At 36.5% G+C, this 26,869-nt stretch overlaps 1 protein-coding gene across 5 annotated transcripts in view; it reads right to left on the bottom strand.

Moving 5' to 3' along the window:
* ANAPC1 (anaphase promoting complex subunit 1) overlaps positions 1-26,273 on the bottom strand; it is a 71,836-nt gene extending 45,563 nt beyond the window's left edge. For 2 of the 5 annotated variants that reach the window (XM_012727535.1, XM_004686111.2), the window contains exons 1-15: positions 26,045-26,273; positions 23,906-24,142; positions 22,780-22,941; positions 19,878-19,929; positions 19,576-19,676; positions 18,935-19,017; positions 17,876-17,949; positions 15,427-15,572; positions 14,465-14,685; positions 13,214-13,423; positions 10,837-10,932; positions 9,923-10,013; positions 9,768-9,833; positions 5,355-5,489; positions 701-841 (exon numbers count right to left, since the gene is read on the bottom strand). In XM_012727535.1, the coding sequence (XP_012582989.1) occupies positions 701-841; positions 5,355-5,489; positions 9,768-9,833; positions 9,923-10,013; positions 10,837-10,932; positions 13,214-13,423; positions 14,465-14,685; positions 15,427-15,572; positions 17,876-17,949; positions 18,935-19,017; positions 19,576-19,676; positions 19,878-19,929; positions 22,780-22,941; positions 23,906-24,118 (1,791 nt within the window). In that variant the 5' untranslated portion in view covers positions 24,119-24,142; positions 26,045-26,273. Of the gene's footprint in view, positions 1-700; positions 842-5,354; positions 5,490-9,767; positions 9,834-9,922; positions 10,014-10,836; positions 10,933-13,213; positions 13,424-14,464; positions 14,686-15,426; positions 15,573-17,875; positions 17,950-18,934; positions 19,018-19,575; positions 19,677-19,877; positions 19,930-22,779; positions 22,942-23,905; positions 24,143-25,677 lie in introns of all 5 variants that reach the window. The other 3 variants (XM_012727534.1, XM_012727536.1, XM_012727538.1) reach the window with 3 other exon arrangements.
* Between the last annotated feature and the right edge of the window lie 596 nt (positions 26,274-26,869).

Raw genomic sequence — 26,869 nt, 5'->3', positions numbered from 1 at the left:
AACATGTGTAAAACAAGTAACATTTTTTAAAAACAACTGAATACTTCAAAATTTCCAAAGTTATTACTGTGCTTATTTGTAAAGCCAAAATTCTCATTTTAATAGTGCCTAATTTTTATATAACACTAAGTCACCATCACTAAAGGAAACTTAAAAAGACAAAAACCCTGTCAATATAAAATTCAACTGATTAAAGAAGCTTTTTTTTCAATAATTTTTAATATAAAAACCTTTAAAAAGTTAAACAGGGCCCTGCCTGGTGGCACAGCAGGTTAAAGCACTGAACTAAGAAGCTTAAGCCACTTCCCCATGAGTTCAATCCCCGCCTGCCCTGGAAGAAATCCATATGGTGCGGCAGACCTCTCCTGACCCGCCTGCTGCTCCCCTCAGCAGTGTATTTCAGTCAATCTGCCTGTTCTCCCCACTCTGTCCCTGGTGAATCCTCTCACCCTCCACATCTCTGGCCTATACCCCAGTTCTGTATGAATAAATAAATAAATCTTAAAAAAAAAAAAGTTAAACAGAATTATAAAGTAAAATAGTGTAAAAACCGCACAGAGATTTCAAACACTATGAAAAATGCTTTTATTTTTCAGACAAAATCTTGGACTCTTACAAATCTGAAATGACATATTTCTTGGAAAGTTACCTAATCTTTTAAAAACAAATAAACTTTGAAAAAATAAATAAGTAAACTTACTAAGGTAACTCTGTTATGGACAGGATCTCTTATAGAATGAATATAAGTTCCAAGCTGCTGAAAAGTACACTCATCATTATAGAGAGAATCATGAAGTTTTGAAGAATCCCTTAGTTCGGGAACTGGGGATAACAGGACAACCTGTAAAAAGCCAGATATACAATACATAGGAGACATTTTTTGAGAAATCAATATTTCTTTTTCAGGTATGGTCTCATAATTCTACGGAATTACCTAAAAATCTTTCTGCTATAGAAATGAAGTACTATGCAGCAGATCAAGGTCCTCACTGAAAGCAACAGAAAAAAATAAGTCAAATTGCAAAACATCTGATACACTGGAGAGCTATGGAGACAATCTGAACCTGAGAGCAAGATCTGTGAGAGAAAGAAGGGACTCATGGAGAAATGGCCCAAAATTCATACACTGCTTTCCTACTCTGGGCATTTACAGTATTTGATTGAGGGTAGGGGAAGAAGGAATGTAGAGACTGAGAGTAAGTAAGGCCAACCATATCTAAGGGGAAAGTCAGGAGGCAACAACACTTTTGGCATTTCCTATGACTTAAAGACAGAAACTATAATTTGAAGCAACCACCACTGGCAAATTTAAGGATTAGAGGACAACAGAAGGCAAAGAGATGAGGGTACTTAATGGTATTTCTTTACAGGCAAATGCGTATCCTGAAAATGAAAGAACATTTACTTGCAAATGTAACATATATAATCAAAGATTTTAAATAAATCCAGTCATGTCTATCAACCCTTTTTATATTCTTCTAATTCAATTTGTAGGACATCTCTAAGTAATTGTCCTGTCAACACTGACAGTTAATGAAGCATAAATATATTTATTAATTAGCTTCTACTCCAATAACTACCAAGAAAAACTGAGTCCTCTGGTGTGGGGTGTAAGTCTACAAGCACAATCTACTGGAGAAATGGACAAGCCATCAGTTAGTTAGGCTATGGTTAGTTAGGCTCATTATGACCCCACAGCCAACATAAAGACACTAACCATTCTTGGAATTATGGAATTCTATGAAAGTTAGCAACCATTTCACATTATAGAAGAAATTCACATAAAACTTTGACACTACTCCTCGCTAGCTCCCCTTTTCAAAGTAACTGCTGATGCCTGGACTTACAGGGAAAATTTTGTAGAGCTTCCTGGAAACAGAAAACCCCCCTCCTGTGATTTTGCCAGTTAGCACCTAAAGCCCCTCCAGGGGTAAGACGTGTGTCTCCCCCACCCAGGCTCCACTATAACCACTGAAGTTTTGTCTGTGAAATTTGTTGGGAATAGCGGGCAACCTTTGCAGCTCCAGCCTGGGTTTGCTTTCAGTCAGCTTCTACAGATCTGCCACTCCCCTGCCCAGGCTCTGCATGCTCTGAGCAATCTGCCTGCTACTAAAACTGAAACCTACCCTCAGTAACTTCTTCCCTCAGTAGAGGTCCAAACCCACAGCTGCCCAGTCACTCAACTCTTGTCTGAGCCTTAAGGGAAAAATTCTGTTTACAGAACTTTCTGAGATCAGAGTTAGGCTACTACTGAGAGATGAACTGCAGTCTCAGACTTTTGGGAAAGCTGTCTTGCGCTGACAGTAATTGAAGCTCCTTCCCTTAGCTCAAGCAGCTACAGCACCCTGCGACACTTGTGTCACTGGCACTAAACAGTAGCAACCTCCTCACTTCCCACCTCCCCTAGAAACTTACCCCTATCAAATGAATCAAAACAAAATCCTAGGAGTAGAACTGCTGGATCATATGGAAGCTTTGAGGAAACTCCACATAGCTTTCCATAGTAGTTGGACCTATTTATATCCCCACCAGTAGTGTAAGAGTTCCTTTTTTCCATATCCTCACCAACATTTGTTGCTAGTTTTTATAATATTTGCCATTCTCACTGGTGTAAGGTGATATCTCATTGTGGTTTTGATTTGCATTTCTATGAGGTTGTTGTTGGCCATTTGCACTTCCTCCTTGGAGAAGGGTCTTTTTTGAAGTATTAGTCAGCAATCAAAAAGATAAACTCATGCTATTCACAGTAACAGAGATGGAGCTAGATGGGGTTATGCTCAGTGAAATAAGCCAGAAAGAAAAAGGAAAAAATCGATGGTTTCATTTATAAGAAGAACGTAAAGGAACCAAATAAGAGGCCAGGAAAAAAAATTATTACAATAAATTAAAAATTAAATCAAAAGGCAACTATAAATCAGAGACATTCTGCAGGGGAGGAGGAGTGAGAAGGATCAAAACAGGGGTGGGAAGAATACAAGGGACTATGGTGATGTTATAAAGCCCCCCCACGCTGGGCATGCTTTGTGCCCAGCCCACCCCCCTTCCCCGCTTGGCTGTCAAGGTGCCCACCCATGTGTCTGTGGGTGTCTCTTTCCAGCTCCCGCCAGCCCCCTCTCCCTTCCTCCGCCCCAAACTCCCCACATTGTGGTGGGGGGATGGGGGGTAATGGGGAGTTTTTTGGAGTTTTTTGCGTGTGCAGGGAAAAGAGCGTTCCCACCCACCGCCCTCTGTTCCAGGCGTTGTCAACGCTGCCCCTCGAGCTTTACAGCAGGTTTGGTGATATGTGACTGGCCCCTGGGCCGCTCCCGTTGCGTTGGTGGTGGGAATTTCAAAGGGACTACACATGAGAGGAGAAAGCATACATTGTGCAAAAATAAAGAATGATGTAAAATATATATAAAATAAAAACAAAACTAAAAAAAATCCTAAAGCAGATCTAAGTAAACTGTTGAAAGAAGGCTTCAACAGTATTAAGGATGCTTACATCACTAGAACAATGGACGATAAAAATGAAAACAACAAGGAGAGGGAAAATATGAAAAAGTTCCAAAGAGGAGTCATGGAGCTAAAGTATAAAATATATATATATATATATATATATATATATATATATATATAACTTTAAAAAATACAACAGAGGGACTTAACAGTAAATTTGATGAAGCAGAGGATGAAACCAGTGATTCGGAAAACTGGGTAGTGGAAAGTGTACAAAAGACCATTTAAAAAGTGAAAATAACATAAAAACTTTTAGGACAAATCAAGAAAAACAACTTTCAAATATATCATAGGGGTTCCAGAAGAAGGAACAGAAATCATATTTTAAAAAAGCAACAGCCGGCCCTCCCTGGTGGCGCAGCGGGTTAAAGCACAGCACTGAGAAGCTAAAGCCACTTCCGCATGAGTTTGATTCCCGCCTGCCCTGGAGGTGACCACATAGCGCGGCAGGCCTCTCCTGACCCGCCCGCTGCTCCCCTCAGCAATGTACTTCCTCTATCTGCCTCTTCTGCTCCGGCTCTGTCTCTGGTGAATCCTCTCACCCTCCGCATCTCTGGCCTGTACCCCAGTTCTATATGAATAAATAAATAAATTTAAAAAGCCAAGAACTTCTCCACACCAGGAAAGGGAACAGACAACCAGATCCAGAGTTTCAAAGAAAATAAACCTAGATACAAAACCAAAATACATTATAACTAAAATGGCAAAAATGAAAGAGAGAATCTTAAAAGCAGCCAGAGAAAAAGCAGATTTAAGGGATCACTCATAAGAATTTCTTAACAAAACCTTAAAAGTTAGAAGAGAAAGGCAACTTATATTCAAAGTGCTGAAAGAAAACGATCTCCAATTGAGAATCTTCTACCCAACTAGTAGTATTCAGGAGCAATAAAAAGATTTACAGACACAAAAGTTAAAGGAGTTCATCATTACAAAAATGCTAAAAGGATTTCTATAAAATGAAAAGAAACCCCATTTAGAAGGAGCAAGACACCAAATATATAAAACATGGGAGGAGGAAAAGTAAAAAAAATGGGAATTATTAAACTGAACTCAAGATAAACACACTTTCAATTTTAAAAGCCTATAAAACTTTTACCTTAGTTTAGAATACCTATATGAACCTCATAGTAACCTCAGGACAAAATAATTAGAAGAAACAAAGAATCTGAAAATAGAATTGAAACATAATATAAAAGGTAGTTATCAAATTACAAGAACAAACACACCCAGAAATCCTACTGAACTACTGATATAAACAAAAAGCTAAATATACATAAATATATGTATGTATACACACAAATACACACACAAAATGTTCTGCACTCTCTTGCCTCCACATTCCATGCCCCTGGCTGTGTAGTACTCATATTCCAAATATTCCATTCTATCTACTTATATTCTACTTACCCTCAAGATTCAAACCAAGTTCAAATCTCAGAATAAATCTCAGAAATGAGCCTTCGGTTCCACCAGCTCAACTAACATGATGTATCTTCCTACCAGTGAATTTCTAATGATACTTTCTGTTCCTCATAAGTCTTAAGAGTCTACCTTAAGTTATAATTTTTAATACAAAGAGTACACCTGTTTCACCCAAGAAAATTGTAAGATTCCTCATGGAAAAGAATGTATCATTTTCATCACAGTAACACATTTAAAAAGCATCTTACATATCACAGAGGAAATGAATATACATCTATTGATTCACCTATGTTTGAAACATAGCTACAAGTAATAGCTAACCTTCCACTTCTGTCATTTTTAAAACAAAAAATTTACCCATAGTAAGAACCAAGACTTGACCAAACTTCTTTAAAACATTATTAATTTTTGACAATACCTACTACATTTCTCACCTCATCCAAGGATCCAAGTAGTTTACTGAGAGGCTTAGGAGTACTAACACCATCAAGTGGTGTGCTGGGCCGAGGCATTGTGTTGGACATACTCAGGGAAGGAGCTGGTAATCCAGGAATAAAAACTTTTCCTACCTGTAAGCAGGAAAACATGTTTAAGGAAAAGATTAGGTTTTATGTATTATAAATTTAAACAAAATGTTAAAAGTACATAAACATACACATCTTGTGAGATTTCAAAGTTTATGGCCACAGGACACACTCAAAAACATAGAAAACTAAAATTTTAACAATCAATTTTCCCCACCCAACTTTAAATATCTAAGTATAATTTCTCTTGGGCTATTTTCTTCTGATGACTGAGGACATTTTTGCAGGATGAAAGGAGACATGAATATCATCCAGATATTATAAAATATTGTGTGTTACGCATTTTTCTACTTTATTGGTGGTAAAAATAGCAGGTATACTAAGTTTTCAAATACTATAAGCAGCAATTTTGTTGAGTAAGCCTCTAGGCAGAGAAAAAGAGCACCAGTTACTTCTCAGGAGCTAAAAACATGAGGCTGAGTGATAAAAAAGAAAATAAATCCTTACAGTTTTTAAATGAATATAATGTTGTTTACAAATAGTGATGGCTTTACTTCTTTCCTGATTTGGATCCCTTTTTCTCTTTTATGATTGTTCTAGTTAGCACTTCCAATGCTCTGTTGAATAGTAGTGATGAAAGTGGACATCACTATCTGATACCTAATCTTAGAGGAAAAGCTTTCAGATTTTTACCACTGAGTAAGATGTTAATTAACTATGAGTTTGTCATATGTAATTCTTATTATATTTAGGTGTGTTCCATCTACTTTTTTTTTAGTTTTTGTCACAAATGTTGAATCTTATCAAATGCTTTCTCTGCATCTATTGATATAATACCAACTTTTCTCCATATACTAGAGATTTTTCCTGCTTTCTTTTTGTGATTGATGTCTAATTTGATGCCACTGTATTCAGAGAAGATACTTGGTATGATTTCAATATTCAAGACTTCACTGACACTTGTTATGTAACCTAATATGTGTTCTATCCTTGAGAAAGTTCCATGTGCACTTGAGAAAAAAGTGTATTCTGCTTTTTGAGGGGATGTGTACCCTATACATGTCTATTAAACCCATGTGGTGTAATTCCTCCTTTAAAGTTATTGTTTCCTTGTTGATTTTCTGCCTCATTGATGTGTCCATTAATGAGAGTGGGATGTTGAAGTACCCTCCAACTACTGTGTTATTGCTGATGTCTGTTTTCAGATTTAGTAATAGTTGCCTCACCTGTTCTCATTCTTCAGTATCTACATTATGATGAGTGTTACGTCATTTGACACCCAATGTATTGTTTCCCTAGTCACTACAGAATGATGATTTCTGTCTATTGTTACCTTTTTAATCTGCAAGTGCATTTGGTCTAATATAAAATGGCTGTTCCTGACATTCTTGGGGTCTCATTTGCTTGTAGGATTATTGTCCATCCATTTACTGTGAAAGTGTATGTGCGTTCTAGATCATGATCTGTCTTCCATCACAAGCTGTCAAGTACTTTCTCCTCAAAAGAACTTTACATAAATTCTTTATTAAACTTAATAAGAGTTGGTCATGCTAATTTTACCTAGCCATAGTGTTCTCAGGGAAAACAATCAAAATTCATATCCATACAACATAAAATCTCTTGATAAAACTAAAAGGAGATACTATAATTGAAAGTAAAATTTCAACAACATATGTATTTACATTAATAATGCCCAAAAGCTACTAAAATAACAAAAGTTGGCCAAGTAAACCCTCAGAATTAAAAGACAAAAATAATAGTGAAAACTAGTAGATATGAAGTTTTTTAAAAAAGCTATCAGAGACTTCCAGTTCAAGACAGCATGGAGACAGTAGCAACTATTACCAAAATACGGAGAAAGCACCAACTTCTACAATAACAACAACAGCCAGACAACTGCCCAGAATCCATATGGCAGCAGACAGAAGAGTCTAAATGATGAAAAGAACATTGACGGTTAGGGTCCTGAGAACAAGCAATGACCTACAATGAATTCCCTCGGTTTTGTTTTTTTCCTTTACACAACTAGGCCTTGAGTTCTCCAGGGACCTATAACCCAGAAATGCCAACAAGTGCAAACCAAAAGAGAAAGAAAACATTTTTTCTAGCCAAAGTGCCAAGAAAAGTATGACTAGTCAGAACAGGAATAGGTTTACCATAGCTGTCTAATTCCAGACAAACAAGAACAAAAAAGTCATCGCTGTCCCCTCTTCATCGGGAGCTGTGATCTGGTGGGTAGAATTCTTACCCCACCAGTGAGGACCAGCTGGTACCCCACTCCCAGCAGAGACACTGAGCCAGGTCTGTCAAAGTCTGTCAAGGCAGCACTGAGAACTCTCATACACTATTAGAAGCAAGGAATAAAAGGAGATGTTGTAAACTGATAAAACCTACACTTAAGAAAATAGTTTAGCACCATATGGCAAAGTTGAATATGCATATATGCAAAAGGCTAGGAAGACTATATAGTAAGATTTTTTTAAACCATTATGTTTTAAAAAATTATTTGTTGTTAAAAAACAGCATATTAAATACCACACAAACAACCCTAGTGACTAGGACCTTTGAGTCAAGTCCTACTCCACAACTACTAGGTGGCATCTCCCTACTCCTCATCAGGCATTTTCTTCCTCTGGACAGACTCTGACATTCTGGATAGAGTTCTACTTTCATAATCAGGAGGAAGCCCCTCTCCATGTCCCCATAGTATACAGAAAGTGTGACTGAAGCATTATATTCTATACCCACCCTGAAACTTAACAAGGCAATAATCCCTCTCTTTCCTAAGCAAAGAGTAAGGGGAGAAATGGAAAGGAAGGAAATAGTGAGAAGGATCTTCTAAATATATGCATGAAATTCGGGCAGGCCTCTGAGTAACCTTTATGTAAAACTGACAACACTTCAGTAAAAGGTCTGAGAACTAAACACTGGTATGTACCCCACTCAATTCTCAGACTGGCTTCTTGACAGTATACTAGTTAAACAGCCCACGATCTCAGTATGAGAAGAAACAAAAAAGGCTAATAACTCCTCCTCTCCCTTGTCAAGGTATTGAGAAAGGTATAGTCTAACAGAATAGCAAAATTTTCAGACCAACCTACTCCATAAAAATACCATGAAAAACACTTTCTTGGTCTCCAACCTGCCAGCAAAGACCTTGACTTCATGCTCACCTGGCCATGAGGCAACAATTTGGAGGAAATGAGAAAAAAAAAAAGCAGCACTGAGAACTCTCATACACTATTAAAGGCAAGGAATAAAAGGAGATGTTGTAAATTGATAAAACCTGCACTTAAGATAATAGTTTAGCACTATATGGCAATGTTGAATATACATATATTCAAAAGGCTAGGATATAAGTAAGATTTTTTAAAACCATTATTTGTTAGAGGAAACAGCAAATACCACACAAACAACCCTAGTGACTAGTGAAATATTAAGTCTTGGTATAATCATACAATACCATGTAGCAGTAAGTGAATAAAAAAAATCAATACATCCACACAGATAAATCTAAACATAATGTCATGTTGAGTTAAAAAAGTCAAAAAGACTTGGTGATGGGAAACCCACGGGGATTACAACTGAGATGAAAAAAAAATGTACAAAAAGATGTAAAAATAAACTGTTATAATAAAAAAAAAGTCAAAAAGTATATGACATGGTTTCCTTGATACAAAAATTTTTAAATGAGGAAAGCTAAGCCACTTACCCCTTAGTCATACATCCATACTAAAAATAGTAGTAATGAAACCAAGTGACTGATTATTGCAAAAATCAGAATCGTGGGGCTAGCAGGATGGAGGAAGGCAGTGAGGTTGCAAGCAAGGTTGCAAGCAAGAAAGAACATCCAGAACACTAAAATTGTGAGCAGTAACTATTTGAATGTTCACTTCATTATTCTTTAAAGCTATGTATTTAAATTTCACAACTTACATTTGTGAAATTTGCACTATTCTGTAAGTAAATTTTACAATTATTACAAAAAGATAAAGCCATATACATTTGACATTTAATTTTACAAAAACTTTGATAATTAAAACTATATATAATTTCAAAATTACATCCTTTATAAAATTTCGATTAGTATGTATGCTCATTAAAGTTTCCCAGCTGTGCCACATTCACAAGAGGATCGGGCTAATGGCAGTGAGTCCTAGGCCTCCAAATTAGGACCAATCTTCATCTTCAACTCTTACAGAAATCTTCTACCAAATGCTACAAATGGGAAGTAACAAATTTTACATATTAAGCTAATCTAACATTTAAAAACAGTAATTAAGGAGGTGGCCTTACTAAAGATGTAAAATGGTAATTACTTACCCGAACTACTCCTGTGTACAACACCAGGTTTCCACTGCTTTCTAGGACCACCATAGTGTCTATCTTCTTAAAAAAAAAGACAGTAATTTTTATATCCAATCTGTGCAAATTAGGGAGCATGATTTTCAACTTCTCAGAAACTATGCTGCATTTACCTCAACTGGTGCTGCATCCTTTGCCTGTATGTTGGTGACAGATCCAAAAATGAGCTGGGTTTTATCATTACTCTCTTGAAACTTTACACAGCTAAATATTAAAATAAAAAAAGAAAAAGAAATAAATCATTGCTACAAACATAACCTGTACTGATCTCAAGAATATTATACTGACTGGAAAAAGCCAATCTCAAAAGGTTACACTCTGTATGATTTCATTTACATAATATTTTTCAAATACCAAAAATTATAGAGAATGATGGGTAGGTATGTGACTATAAAGGAATAATGTGGGCAATCTCTTGAAGTAATAAAGAAGTCCTATGTCTTGATTATAGTGTTCGTACAAATCTATATATGTAAGAAAATTCCACAGAATTACTTACATATGCATAACCAAGTAAATGTAAAACTAATGAATGTGAAAGAGGTCTGTGGATATATTGATGTAAAATTCCTTGTTTCAATAATGTACAAAAGTTATATAATATGTTGTCACTGGGAAGAAAAGAGTTCAGGGTACACAGAATTCCTCTACTATTTTGTAAATTCCTATGATTTGTAATTATGCCAGAATAAAAAAGGGAAACAGACAGGTATAAGATTAAAACACACTTTTTACCTATGAAGATAAATGAACAGCTAAGAAGCACAATAGACTACCCTTAAGACCATAAGTCAATAGGAAAAATTTTTTTTCTACTGAGATAACATTGGAAACAGAAATTGACTACAAATCAAACACAAAAGATCTTCTGAAGGTGATAAAAATGTTTTAAAACTGCATTGTAGTGATGGTTGCATACCTGTAAACTTTATTAAAAATCATCTCCTTACTTAAAATATCAATTTCATGGTATATAATAATTTCAGAAAATTACTGACGCATGATCAATGAGAAATAATGACCTTACCGTAACTGGAGCTGGGACTCTACTAAAAAGCACAAGAACTTCTGCCCACATAGGTCAGATGTAATAAATACTTTTGAAGCCTGTGAATTTTTCTCTCTGGAATAAATATATTAATACAGTAACTGTCAGTATTAGTTCAAAAATCCACCATGGTAACTATTAAATATTCTGAAAAAATCTAAAAACTACTTGAATCAAGCAATAACACTGAAGAACCAACACACTTCTAAGATTTTAACTTTATGATCTATCTCTAAGGTTTCTTTCAACTCTCTGACTGAGTTCACTTACATTACTATGCAAAGTACCTTCCTTTAACTAAAATATTACAATATCAATTTCCTACCCCTTAAGGAGTCTAATGAGACAGATTTTAATAATATGGCCATTCCAATCTATCCTCTCTTCATCTCTCAAATTAGGCTTCACTTCATCCCTCCTTTTTAAACCTCTAATTCATAGATTTCTTTCTAGAAGGATGCAGTAGACTGTAATTCTGTAAAATAAGTAACTATGATACTTACAATCTACTTAAATTTAAATACCTTACCAAATAAGGTACTTAAAGACAAATGCTCTTTTTAAGTGTAGGAAATATTTTTCTTACATGAGTAAGAATCTATTTCAACATCGTTTCACATCCTAACTTTCCTTAAACTAAATGCATGCCTGACCCTACCTTCTCATAGGATGCACAAATTTATATTTCACAAAAAATATTGTAAGGTTTCCCCATCTGATAACCATCACCATCTCTCTCCTAAAAACTAATCTCTCCACTTGTACAATTTTCTTGATTTGTATTCAATTCCTCTCCCATATATTATCAAAGTTTCCCTCCAATGGATATAGTCCTGGAGCCTACTCTCTCGTATTAAAGCCCAGAAATATAAAGCTGGACTGAACAATAAATGATATAAAGGGACTGTTAATTGAACTCATCCTTTAGTGCCACACCTCACCAGAACACACTGGCACTTTCTTCTTATATTTCCTGACATTTCCTGCTGATTATCCCACTTGACCTCTTTTGTTTTGTCTTTCTGCAGCAACTCAGTCTGTTTCAAGCCCAAAATCTTCAGTGTCCAGGGACTTGGGTCACTAGCTCTCTTCTAGTTCTATCTACACTGCTGGGCTTTATCTATTTGCATTCAGAACCCCTCCCCTGCCACCTTGAGAATCTACTGAATATTAAAACCCTCCCTTTAGAAAAGACCCAGTGTAACAAGAACACATAGAGAGTGAATATAATTCCAGAGGGTTACCACATCCCTGTAGCCACAAGCTCACCCAACCTCAGTTCCTCTAGAAATCCCAGGAATCCAACCCCTAAACACTCCTGAAAGTCTACTGTAGTCTCTCCTGCTTCAATCACCACATATAAAGCAACATGTGGTGCAAGAAAGGAGCCATTAGAATTACTATTTGGAGAAAGAGAAATACTGTATCTCTCGAGAGATTGATTATGGCTTGAAAGGTTGCTCTGCTCTTCCAATTGAGTTTATGACCCACATATAAGGAATCATGAACATACCACACGCATTCATATTTCTAAACTTTTGACCTTAACTCACAGCCTCCACTACTCTGTTATTTTTCCCTCACCTGCCCAAGAAACACCTATTCATCTTTCCAAAGTCCAACCAGCAGAACATGTAGAGCCTCTTTGTGTCAGCAACCTTCAAAAACAGGGGCAGTTGGCCCTCCCTGGTGGCGCAGCAGGTTAAAGCACTGCACTAAGAAGCTAAAGCCATTTCAGCATGAGTTCGATCCCCGCCTGCCCCAGAGGTGACCACATGCCACGGCAGACCTCTCCTGACCCGCCCGCTGCTCCCCTCAGCAGTGTACTTTGTTGATCTTCCTGTTCTGCTCCCCACTCTATCCCTGGTGAATCCTCTCACCACCCCTGTACCTCTGGTTTGTACCCCAGTTCTGTATGCATAAATAAATAAATCTTAAAAAAAAAAAAAAACAGGGGCAGTAACTTATCTACCTGTCTACCCACAGCCACTAGCGCAGATACTGGTTTTAGCTAAATTAATGAATCACTAAAGAAAGTACAAAATATTTTTCTTTGAACATAAAATTATATATTCCAGCCCTCCGTGGTGGTGCAGCAGGTTAAAGCACAGCACTAAGAAGCTAAAGCCACTTCCACATAACTTTGATCCCCGCCTGGCCCCAGAGGTGACCAAATGGTGCGGCAGACCTCTCCTGACCTCCTGCTGCTCCCCTCAGCAGTGTACTTCGTTGATCTGCCTGTTTTGCTCCCCACCCTGTCTCTGGTGAAGCCTCTCACTGCCTCTGAGCCTCTGTCCTGTACCCCAGTTCTGTATGCACAAATAAATCTTTAAAAAAAAAATTATGTATTCCAAACCTTATATTAGTAATTGACTCTGTCCACAAATGATCAATACAAAGTTCAGGAACTATTGGTTCTGTTTCTGGTGCAAGAAAGGAGCCATTAGAATTACTATTTGGAGAATGAGAAATACTGTGTCTCTTTGGAGATTGAGTATGGCTTGAAAGGTTGAATCTTTGCACTCCTGAAAAAGAATGCACTCCTAAGGCAGGAGAGTGAGCACGACTGCAAAATAAATTGAAAAGAAAGTCCATCACAATTAACAATGCAGGCCAACAGATAATGTTCTAATAACACTTTTCAAAATTCTATGTACAAGAGCATTCATGGTATAACCCCCATAAAAAATACAATGTTTAAAAAAAAACTACTTCTAAAAAGCTTCAAATTAGCATACTTTACTGTATCTTTACTATATTCTAAAAACTTAAGTTCTTGTTAGAATTTATTCTTTCAAAACTGGAAACAGGGCCCTCCCTGGTGGCGCAGCAGGTTAAAGCACAGCACTAAGAAGCTAAAGCCACTTCAGCATAAGTTCAATTCCCGCCCAGGAGGTGATCCGCATGGTACAGCAGACCTCTCCTGACCCACCCACTGCTCCCCTCAGCAGTGTGCTTCAACGATCTGCCTGTTCTGCTCCTGACTCTGTCTCTGGAGAATCCTCTCACTGCCCCTGCACCTCTGGCCTGTACCCCAGTTCTATATGCATAAATAAATATTTTTTTAAATGGAAATAAGTTTATTTTCTGCCTCTGAAAATTGTTTATGTTACTCAAAACACTCTGAACACAGGTCATGATAATCAGGGTGGTGCCAGGATTGAAAAACAGTTTTCATTGCATTATCTGTAACACACATTTCTACATGTTATTACGTATACATCCAACCAAAAAAATGCCCCTAAATCACTGAAGACAACTATTAACAAAAATAAGTTAATGTAAATTAAGACAAAAGAAAACCACAAAAATATTACTGCAATTAATATTCATCAAACTGCTGCCACTGAGTTGTAGAAATAAGCCAACCAATAACAAGTATAGGCAGCTTCTACATATTGACACAATGAAAAAGTAACAGAGTAGACCTGACAGACCTACTGAAAGTACCGCAAGTGGCTTACAGGCTAATTTCGCTAAAAAATACCCAGGAGTTGTCAAAAGAAATTTTAGACCCTTCAAAACATGAGAAAATTTTAAAATAAAATATCCCTTTCTCAAGGGATCTTGTTTAAAACAAAGAAACACTGCCACACTTAATGCCCACCTTAGAGCTGCCATGTTGGAAATAGACGGTGAACGAGAGTGTAGACTTGGTGAGGAGGTTGAACGACTCTGACTGTGAATGGAGGAGTAATTCTGGAAAGGAGAAGCTACAGGAGAGTCTCCTTTGGAGAGGCTTCTGAGGTGTGCTGTGAGGGAACTGCTGGTGGCCACATTCTGTGGGGTTCCCCCCTGTTCAGAGAACTTCAAAACAACATTCTCTTCCTTAAATCAAAATGAAGAGAAGGGAGATTTATAAATATAATAATGAGATTAAAAGGGTAATTTTCGGCCCTCCCTGGTGGCATAGCGGGTTAAAGCAAAGCACAAAGAAGCTTAAATCACTTCCGCATGAGTTGGATCCCCGCTTGCCGCAGAGGAGATCCACACCGCGAGGCAGGCCTCTCCAGACCCGCCCGCTGCTCCCCTCAGCAGTGTACTTCGTCGATCTGCCTGTTCTGTACCCCACTCTGTCTCTGATGAATCCTCTCACTCTCTGCATCTCTGGCCTGTACCCCAGTTCTGTACGAATGAATAAATAAATAAATCTTTAAAAAAATAAAAGAAGCTAAAGCTACTTCCACATGACTTCATAGCCGCCTGCCCCGGAGGTGATCCACACGGCGAGGCAGACCTCTTCTGAGCCGCCCACTGCTCCCCTCAGCAGTGTACTTCGTCAGTCAGCCTGTTCTGCTCCCCACTCTGTCTCTGGTGAAGCCTCTCACCACCCCTGCACCTCTGGCCTATATCCCAGTTCTGTATGCACAAATAAATAAATCTTAAAAAAAAGGGGGGGGGGGTAATTTTCTTGTGAGAATGCAGGACATATGCAAGTTATTATAAACAAAGTGCTTCTTTTTTCCTGAGAAGGTCCACCTTTTTCTCTAATGATTGTTCCACAAATACGCAAAATTTTCAAGATTAACTGTGCTCTCACATGAAGTAGTGATTTGCATTTATCCTTACCTCTGTTTTGACTCTTCGGAGAGCCCACACAGAATGTAAACTTTGAACAGTGTCATAGGTCATTATAATGGAGGGGTCAGTGCTGAGAAAAACAATTTTCATGGCATGATCTACAACATATTGAACTTGTGATGAACCAAAAAGACCTCAAAGATAAAACAGAAATAACCAGGTATAGAACAACAGATATTACAAGACTGTTCTTTATAAAGTGACTTCTTACAATATCAAAAGAAAAAAACAAGCCAGTTAAATTACTCAACTAATATATTAATCTTGAATTTTTAATAAATCTACTTTGGGCATTTTCAACTTCCTTACAATATATTAAGAGTATATTATCAGTTTCAATTTCATATATATGCAATTTCATGTTCAAATTTGCACTGACTCAATATTAAACTCAGTCACAGGAATTTAAGAATTGACTTATTTATAAATTACTATCAACTACTCTGCCAAATTTGATTTCCTTACTGGTTTTTCTGTATGAATTTTATCCTTTATAATAACTATTCAAACAAAACTTAACAGTAGACTATTTCTGCCTTAGTGATTATGGAGGAAAATAAGTTTTTTCCTAGTGTATTTAGTTTTTCTACAGTATCACAAATTGATTTCTTATTTGATAGCTTCTTAAGTACTTCCCTCTCAGTTAAAAAGTCAAAAAATTTAATAACTAATTTACAAAAATAATTATAAAAAAATAAAAATGACTCATATTAAAATATCCATTACTAACTCTTAGTCCACTACTAATTAATGAAACTGTTCCTTCCAGGTGTTTTTTTCCTGATGCATACACATGTTTTATGTTTTTACAGTTAGAATCACACTGTATTTAGTTTTATATTTTAACAGTATGAATAAGGAATTCCTAAAGTCATTAAAAATTCAAAAACATGATTTAAAAAAATGACCAATGGCTGAATACCACCCAATCCAGACTCTAACATGCAATGCTAATTGTCTATAACCAATAGACAATTAATCAATATAAAACGAAATTATCAACAAGGTGAGAGTAAGTAGCTTAAGCTTTGCAGACTACAAACTGGCTCTGTTGTGTAATTTTGTTTGTTTGTTTCTTTTTACAGCTCTCTTTAAAAATAAAAACTATCTTTAGTTCCAAAAACAGGCTTCCCCCTGGATATAACCCATGAGCTATAGTTTGCCAAACCCTGATAGAGAAGATAAAAACCTCTGTGGTATTTCAGCATAAGCATCTGGGACAAACTCCTAAAGTTAAAATTTAATATAAATATTTTTTAGGCTTCAGTTCCTCATTATTCATAATTTTATATTAGATATATATTTACAAAATTATTTTTTATTATATTTGGTAACCTTTGAGATTTTAAAATAAGCATCGGACCCTCCTTGGTGGCGCAATGAATTAAAGCACAGCACTGCAAAGCTAGCAGCAGCCACTTCAGCATGAGTTTGATCCCCTGCCAGGGAGGTGACCCACATGGTACAGCAGATCTCTCCTGCCTCACCCACTGCTCCCCTCAGCAGTGCACTTAGTCGATCTACCTGTTCTGCCCTCTACTCTGTCTCTGGTGAATCTCTCACCTCCCGTACCTCTGGCCTATACTCCAGTTCTGTATGCATAAATAAATAAATCTTTAAAAAAAAATAAAATAAGCATCTATATATATCATACTATAATGCTGTATTACCTGAAACTTGTATGTTATAAACAAACATTATCTCAATAAAAACTTATTTAAAAATAATTAAGTAAGCATCTGGAAATACTAGAAAATAATAAAAGTTCTGAACAGGGAAGATGAAACATTAATGTTTATATAGTGTAGGCCTCAGATCCTACCACCTCTTTTCTTCAAAAATAAAAATTTCAGTTCATTTAAGAACCATTCATTCAAGTAGTAGTTACTAAGCAACAGAGTCCAGAGTTTATCAATAGGTAAGTGGGTAAAGCTATCAGTATTTCTGATTTAATGATAGGCCCTATTTTTCCAAAAGAGTATTCAGGGTATTCAAGTCCTTATATTAATATGAATTCTTTTTTTTTTTTAAAGATTTATTTATTCATGCAAAGCGAGCTGGGGTACAGGTCAGAGGAGCAGGGGTGGTAAGAGGATTCACCAGAACAGGCCAACTGACGAAGTACACTTCTGAGGGGAGCAGCAGGTAGGTGAGGAGAGGTCTGCCATGCCATGTGGGTCACCTCCGGGGCGGGGATAGAAACTCATGCTGAAGTGGCTTTAGCTTCTCAGTGTTGTGCTTTAACCCGCTGTGCCACCAGCCACCAGGGAGGGCCCAATATGAATTCTTTTTATAAAAAAAAAAAAAACTTTTCAAATGCTTACATTATGTTATGTTTTAAAACAAATGAAATTTTATAAGGTCCTTTTATTTCTTCCTCTTTCCCAAACTCAAAAAGAATGTACTTATGGAAAAGAATTTTTATAAAGGCACTTACTTCCAGATTTACAAACCAGTGGAGTTATTTCATCCAGTGGATGCAACATGCTGAACATAGTGGGTAGAGGTTCTCTAGTAATAAGCAAATTATTAATCAATCACAGAATAACTTCATTTGTGCATAAACTTTATATTTTCACTGCAAAGAAATATCTTTAGATTACATGAGCAACAAGAAACTATTTCTGAAAGCAACACTCTGAATGCTTTATATAGTTTTTCACAATATCTTCTATTTCATTCATAAAAATAACTCCTCTTATGCAGAGTAAATCCACATCTATACACATGGTGGGAAATCAGTACAACTCTCAGAATATTTACAAATAGCAGTCATCATGTTACATGCAAAATTCTATCATGGGCATAAGGCAGTCTTCTAATTTTAACCTCTCAATAATAGTCATGTGTCTATGAAAGGTACACTATTTACACAGAATAACACCTGAAAAAGAAAATCTTTAATAAAAAGCACTCATGTTTTGAGGATTGACTGATCAAGAAAATAAGAAAAAAAGGACTGGACTTCTATTTAAACAAAGAGATTAAAACCTGTAAGTAATTGTTTTCAGAATTTGGTGTCTACTTATTTGCAACACACTGTGACAGGTACTATTATGTTTTGCCTCAATTATTAGGGATTAGCTCTCAAATTATTAGGGAGACAAGGTAAAGAAACCACCAATAAGCACCTACCATTTATTGCATAAGCTAAAGTGTACTAAGTCTTTGTCAAAGACTACCTTGTTTAATGTTTGCATATATTCTAAGAAGACAATAATATTCCTGTAGCAGAGAAGAAACTAAAGCTAAGAAAGCACTAAATAACACAGTGAAAAAATGGTAGAACTATGAAATGAGTCTTATCATCTTTAAGCGATGGGCTTATTCAATTTTACTACTATAGATACCTAAGTACCAAGTGAGAAGTAGAACTCATAGCCATCCAATAATGAGATGAGAGAAAATAGCATTCTGTATGCTGTACTCATCATCCCCAACTTTTAAGTAAACAAAACCCTCAAATAATAATATTCTGATCTGAGTAAATCGGTACCTGGGTGGACCTGGAGGTACATCATGTGAAGAAGTGCTTCGTTCAAACAACAACCCATATTTGGTGGGCCAAACATTTGTAACCTGTCAAGTTAAAGAATGGGAAAAAAGCAAAAGCAAGAGAAACAGCTCTTTATAATATGCTTTTAAGAAAAGTATAAAACATTAGATTTTATTCCAATTTAATAAGTTTTACAGAGTAACATAATAATTTAAAATTTTTAAGTAATTCTAATAAGCAAGACTAAGACAAAATATAAAAAAGAATTTTATCTAAAATTCCTGCTAAAGGCTAAAATGAGTACCAAAATGACAACATGGTAAAATTTTAAAACAGCAAGAAAAACATGATAAGAAACAGCAAAAATTAATATTGTGCATGTGTTTTAATATAACCAAAATGATTTTTTATTTATCACTTAATCAGAAAAAATTCTCAGAACACTTAATACTTCATTAAATAATTTGCTTTATGCAAAGGTTGGGAAAATGGTAATTCACTAAAGCTGCTAAAATTTAGTTATTTGTTTAAAATCACATTCTTGATTACTACAAAATACAAGAGAAGCCAACCTTCCTAAACCAACTGATTCAAGAACACTGTCCATCAAAACACAAAAACACTGAAACACTCAAGTTTACCTGGAAAGGTAAAGAAGCTATGTAATCCTTTCCTTCTATGCTATGCATGTTAATACATGAGCTTTGCAAGATACATATGCATTTTTCTACTTCATCATTACCTAAAAAGAAAAGGTAAATAAGAATTATGCTTTTTCCCAAAAAATTAACATCTACAAATCCCAACAGCACAAATTCTTTAATGTTCAATAGAAAAATAGTTATGTCAAACCATTATTAATAGTTGGTACTGATTTTGAACAACAACAAAAAAATAAATATGTGAATCATAAGATGAAATATATTTTCAAAAAGAAACTTACTGTAGGCCTTTTCAGACTTATCCTGTGATATAATGAAGTCACACCACAATGCCTAAAATCAAAACAAATAAATGCTTATCTAAGAAAACTGTATCTAAATAATAACCTATTAACTAATGATATCTAAATAATAATAATGACATCTACAGAGTAAGTGTCCCTCCCCATTGGTGTTAACATCATAAGTACTATGGGAACAAAAGAGAGTAATATAAAATCATACTGGTAACAAATATTACAGGAAAGATTAACTATACTTGCAAATAAGTGTTATGAAGAGAGAAGGAAAGACTAAAATCAAAAGCCTATTAGACACAGGTAATGCAGCAAAAGTAAATTTAAACAGTGGTTCAAACTGTATTAAATCCCGTATCTTATATAAAGCAAAAGTATATCAGAAGAATTAAAGTTTGCTAAGCTATTTTATAATCTCCAAGAGTTGCATAATTATCATTTTTAGATGCTCCTAGACTAGCTTGAGGGAAAAACACATCTAACTGCATATCCATACAATCTAGTAAACAGGCGATCATTCCTTCAAGAAATTAACATGGAAACAGAAATAAAAGAACCAGTTGGATGTTATCAAATTCACTTTTCATGTATATATTAGCCATATAGGTTTGGAGAAGAAGATGCAGTTAGATGTATTATCTCCCTTCTTGTTTCTTTTATCTTAAGACTGTTCCTGAGTGGAATCATGAGATCTGCAATTTCAGTCTGTTTGGTCCAGAGAATATTGTTTAATCTTCACGCACATATGGAGAAAGATAATTTATATGTTGGTTAAGAAATAATACCAGGTACATGTGATGAAAATTTAGTATATTCCTTCATTTATCCTACAAGTAGTTAGTGTTAGTCTGTTTCAGACTAACTCTCCTAGACAGAAAGGATTTCACACATACCCTCAAATTTTGGAATAATTCAGTTTATCCTTCCCAATAAATTGTTAAAGTGATACAATGCTCATCAGGAAATATGCAATGGGAAAAAAAAAAGCTGTGGCTAAGTATAAAATTCAATGAATTTAACATTAGTGAAATAACCTCCAAAACCTCAGTAATAGCATAACATTTAATTCAACCATTAGAGATTAATTTCTCCCCAAACCTTTATTCTAAAAGCATTAGTATAAAAAGTTGAAATACCACAATAAACACCTATTTCACTTAAATCTAAGTTATTAATATTTTGCTATATCTGTTTGTCTGTATATTTGTATACATGTGGTATTCTGGAAGGCCCTAGAAGCCTGATTATTTGAAAATTGCAGACATTATGAAACTGTACCCCTAAATTTCAGCATATACTTCCTAAAGATAAAATGATCTGGGTAAGCACAAAATCATCATTCTACCTGAGACAAAAGTAATTTTCAGTTTTCTACCTAATAGCAGATCCATTTCTCCATCAAAATGTCTCTTTTAGCCAATTTTTTTGAACCAATAAATTTAACATGGCTCAAAAAAATGCTGCATTTGGTAACAATCCTTTGGTCAAAAAGTGAAACAAAAGAACATTATGTGTCTCCAGCTATAATGCAAGATGAAAAATATGACGTCATCTGCTAAGTTTCATTCTCAGATTATTTATTTAGAACTTCCAGTTACATGAAATAAGGGGACCAGAAGATCGAATTTTAAAATATCATGACATGAAGAGTGGGTTGCAGGTATAGGCAAAACAAAAATGGCTAATGGATGATGATAATTAAAGAAGCTAGCTGATGGAGATTCATTAAGTCATTCTATTTACATGCATATATTTTTAATTCTTTTTTATAATAAAAAGTACATTTAAACAAACTCAGAATGTGGGACAACCTACATTCTGGTATCTTTAAAGGCTAGTCAGGGAGAAGGACAAAAAAAACATATTTATAGAAAAAGTCCAACATATCATTTGGTTTAGGTAGATATAACAGATAACGGCAAAGTAAAGGTACATTTGTTCCTCCACATTTTGCAAGCAATCCACAAGGTGATATCATAGTGTCATTATTAAATTCACCCACTATTAAATACAACCTATATCTGAAACAATTACTATATTATTACTACAAAGTAATCACTTTCTAATTCTGCCATTCATTCTATATTTACTAGTTGGCATTATTCTGTGAGTTAAATGTTTTCTTTCATTTACTGAAATGAACTATGTCTTTCTAAGAAGGCAGAGCAAATGTTTAACTCCTTTTAATTTTTTTTTTTTAAAGATTTATTTATTTATTTGTGCATACAGAACTGGGGTACAGGTCAGAGGCTCAGGGGCGGTGAGAGGCTTCACCAGAGACAGAGTGGGGAGCAGAACAGGCAGATTGACGAAGTACACTGCTGAGGGAAGCAGCGGGCGGGTCAGGAGAGGTCTGGCTCGCCATGTGGTCTCCTCCGGGGCAGGCAGGGATCGAACTCATGCGGAAGTGGCTTCAGATTCTCAGTGCTGTGCTTTAACCCGCTGCGCCACCAGGGAGGGCCCTAACTCCTTTTAATTTTTAATTTTCAGAAATAAGTTAGGAATAATAGCTAACTTTAATGACAGCAAATTATCAATTACGGTCTTCTAAGTATCACTAAAAATCCAAATTTTACTTATTTACTACTTTGAAATCAATTGTAATCAAGTGTTAAGACTTTCTGTACTCCAATGTCTTATAAATTTTACTGAAAATAACAAACTGAATTACTCAATTACAATGTTTAAAGATTATCGTTACAAGACATATTGTGAAAAAAATGTGATCTATATAAAATGCAATTTTTATTTTCCTATTATCTTTACTACATGCATACCCAGTTGCTGGAATCACGCTGTGTTTTCATCCACTACTATCAAATTTAACTAAAAAAGTTTTTTTCTTAATAAAATATTGTTAGTCAATCAAATGTTCAAATCAACTCACCTGTTGAACAGGAGTGTCAACTGTAAACGCTTTATAAACTGCCAATGCCTGGCTTTTACTTCCTTTGCTCCAGATCACCATATTTCCAGCCACATAGAGTTCTTCATCATAGTCCACTTCTTCTCCAATTTCACTTATGCCTTTCCTTAACTGCCAGCTTTCCTTAAAAATTAATACATGAAAGACATATTAAAACACTCCTTTTTTGTCTTTTTCAATATTTTGGAGCAGTACTTATTAATCAGTCATCCAGATATAAATGTCCTACTCTCTCTTTGCCTATGAAGTAAAATTCAATCTAAGCCCAACTCTTAGAAGTTGGGTACCACTTAGTAGCTCTGGTACCACACTGACAGTGGAGTGTATGGGTATGTGTATTATAGAGCTTATGAGATTTCATAAACAAACAAACAAACAAACACTCAAGCATTCTCTACTTCATATTTTACTGATATATTATTCTGCCAAAAATATACTAACATACTTGGAAGACAAAAAAGGCATACATGAGGGAGAATGGGAAGAGGTTGGAGAGGGTACAATGAGGTACCATGTAAAACACTGGCAGTTTCCTGTTTCATGGCTGCAAATATCTTCCTTACCTGTTCCACCCATCAAAGTGAATGTGAGAAAGGTTTCAATAACTACATATATGGCCCCTCTCTGAAACTTTGGCATACTAAAGAGATATGAAAATAGAGTAAGGAGGGAAAGATTAATTTTTCCACATACACATCTCACTCCTATATTTAAATATTACTCTATGTACTTAAGTGTCATTTCTTCTCCCCTGGAAACATGTAGTTTTTTACAGCCAGGACCATTTCTACCATCTGATCAACATATGTGATACACAGTCCCCAAATATAAAGTGAAAGAAAAGTTTAAAATGGGTCATAAACATAGTATTGAACGACTCTCACTATAGGATCTAAGTCTAAATAAACATTAGGACGCTATAATATAAACTCATTATTTCAGTCTTTATTAAAAGTACCAAATCTTAACCTCTATTCTAGAACAGCAGCATCATACTCAATTCTCAATTACCATCTAGGTAAACTTAAATTACAAGTAGATCACTTCACTATATATTTCAAAAATATAATGGCAAACTTAATGGAACCTTCTGTTTCTCATGGATTGTAACTTCCTGAAGGGATCCCACCAAGCCAGCAGCACCATCAGAAGACCATAACTCAGAAGCTGGCTGCAGCTGGCGAAGCTGAAGATTCAAAGCATTAGGGTGGTGCTTGCAGTGGTCTCGACCAAAAGGAACAAATTCCTGCAAATCCCCGGCTGCAATCATTGTTGCCCTTTCTTCATAGAAGTTCGACATGGGTTCCAAATATCAACATTATTTCTGTATGAATTCAAACACATTCTGGTCAGCTTCTGGAGTGTAACACCAGGATAATATACCATAAAAGTTTACAGACAAGTCATTCATCTTTAGATAAATATAAAATAATCTTATCATCTTCTAGGTGTGCAGGTAATGATATTCCAAACCTGACTATCAGATAATTACAGTTACCACATTTTAGTTGCAAATGACTAACAGACAGTTACTACTGTAGGAAACCACGACTGACACAAGCACTTACATCCCACATATATCCTGTGTTTTCTACTACTACACACTAATCTTTCCACCCTTCACACATTAAGTATTTAGACTAGTTGGGGTTTATTTACAGTCCCACAACTTTCCAGCTTTTCAACACATAAGGTCATTTGTGTTCAGATACTGGAGCCTCATCTGAAAAGCAACACCTAAAGGACCAGTGGCAATGTGGAATAAAAAAAAAAAAAAAAAACAGAAAACCACATTATTACTTCTAATTCATCAGAAGTTGAAGTTCTGCTTGTAATCAATCAATCCCAAAAGACCCAAAAAACTATCAAATATTTTGAGTGACACCCCAATTCACCTAAACATGTAACTATCATCAATTCTAATTGTTGGTCCAAACCCAGAGAACCAAGACGTGAATAACTTTGGCCGTAGAACAGTCATACTTGCAGCAAATTTAAGTCTAAGCTCTTAACTAACATGACCTACTATAATACAGTTCACTCATAAAAATGTGGATCCGTGGGTAGCAACATGCCCCTCCCTTTACCTCTGAAACACTGCTACAGAGTAACTGACAGCTAGTAAAATTCTGACACGGTATAACGCGGTATATAAGATGGGTAACAACTTGAAGACATCACCGACATTAACTTGTATTGCTGGCATCACATTTAAGCTGCAGTCCTCAAACAGGTAAAACAAGATTTGATGTCAGGACTTGACTATCAAAAAGAGCGGAAGGGCACACACGATTAAAAGACTTTAATTTGATTTAGATTTCTACCTGAGGGTTTTTTTTTTTTTAGCATTTTTCTGTACTCTTGTATCTAAAAACCTCGTAGTTCCTCTTTGCTGTGGCCACAATTATATTGCAGTTTAATGAATGTGAATTAAATGTTAATCCCCGAGATAATTTTGTTACAATCACGATTTTCCACCTACTGTACATCAGTACTGAAAACATTTTAATTCGGTGCAAATAATGCCTTCGAAAACTTAGAAGAAAACAAAATTCAGCTGGTCTTCCTATATTTTACTCACGATAACCAAGATTAAAGAACTTGAGACTTTATCCAACTTCGCTAGTGCAATTTTGAAACGTTATTCTTATTAAAGCTGAGAGGAAAATTACAAAATTGTTAATCATAAAATTATGTTCACAGTACAATACTTTTTTGTACTGATGACGGCAACATTTCCACTATTTTTGCAGTACCCAAAATTCTGTTTTTATTTATTAGGGTCTACATAAAAGCCACATATAGCAATACTACTTAAACAGGCATGTTATAAATCAAGGTATCATCAGCACTGCTTACTAGGATCCCTGCCAGAGGTAATCACAAAGATGCTTCAAGAAGACACCCAAATGCACAGAGACGGCACCTTCTCCGAAAAGAGGCAGATTCCTCAGCCTACTTAGGGTTAGTTGGTCTGGACCTCAGAAAATCCTGTCAGGGAGACAGGGGTACGATATATAAGCCGAGGCCGCACGTGGGACACCCAGTTTAGCTCAGGAAGAAGGTCCTCGTGGAGTGGAGAGGGAGGCGCCCCGGGCGCGCGCTTGAGATCCCACCCCACGGCTCCGCGCTCTCCAGGTGGCCCGGGGCGGGTCGGCCTCAGGGCAGGTTCAAGGGGAGCCGAACATGCGATGAACGACCAGGCGTTGCGGACCCTGGTCCGCACCTGTGTAACTCGGGATGCGTCAGGCGCGGCGAGCCCCGGCTGCTCCCGGAGGCGAGAGGGCCAAGGTGGCCCGAGGGCAGCGGCGGGGTCTATCACGGTAATTCCTCGGCCGCTGCAGCTTCTCATTCCCTCTCCCTCCCAATTCCGGAGGAAGAATGGGCAGCAGCTGCGGACGCTACTGCTAATGGCAGGCAGGCGGACGGGAGAGCCACTCAGGCGAGATGTTCAAATGGACGCGTCCATCTTGGCTTTCCCGTCCTGCCCCGCGCCGGGCGGGCCGCGACCTCGCGAGTGGCGCGCGGCGTTCCACGGGTCCTAGCGCCTGCGCAGTTGCGGGAAGAAGGTGCTGGTGGGCACCTTTCCTTGCCCAGGGGGGAGCTGCGATGTGGGACAGCTCTGCCAGACTCTGCTAGGATAGGACCCTTCTAGCATCCTGATCTCCAGGTTGTCGCTGCGAGACTGAACTGATTCCTAACGCTGAATCAGGAGGGTTTGGTTTGGTTTGGTTTTACTAATTTTCTTCCAGCTTCCGGAGGGAGAGAGGGCTGTTCTTGTCTCTTTTCCCGTGCATTTTAACTCTTAGGAATTCGGTGCCTATGAAGTTGTTGAGATGTAGAGGCCCCCATGAAAACGTTGCTTGCAAATTCTAAGCTTCACAGATATTTCCCCAAAGTGACTCCTAAAGCCAGATTAGACTCCGAGCTTCACTCTTTCATCGCTGTCGCTTATAGAAACTAGAAAACTTTCTTGAACCCTAGTCTTCCCATTGCAAGATATCTCTAAGTTTAAAGTACTGGCACCGTATGCCTAATGAATAAACTTCAA

Source organism: Condylura cristata, unplaced genomic scaffold (assembly GCF_000260355.1).
Source record: "Condylura cristata isolate star-nosed mole 26May11 unplaced genomic scaffold, ConCri1.0 scaffold00020, whole genome shotgun sequence".
NCBI classification, from domain to species: domain Eukaryota; kingdom Metazoa; phylum Chordata; class Mammalia; order Eulipotyphla; family Talpidae; genus Condylura; species Condylura cristata.
Note: the sequence above shows the minus strand (reverse complement) of the source record. Positions and strands in the feature narration are given on the sequence as shown.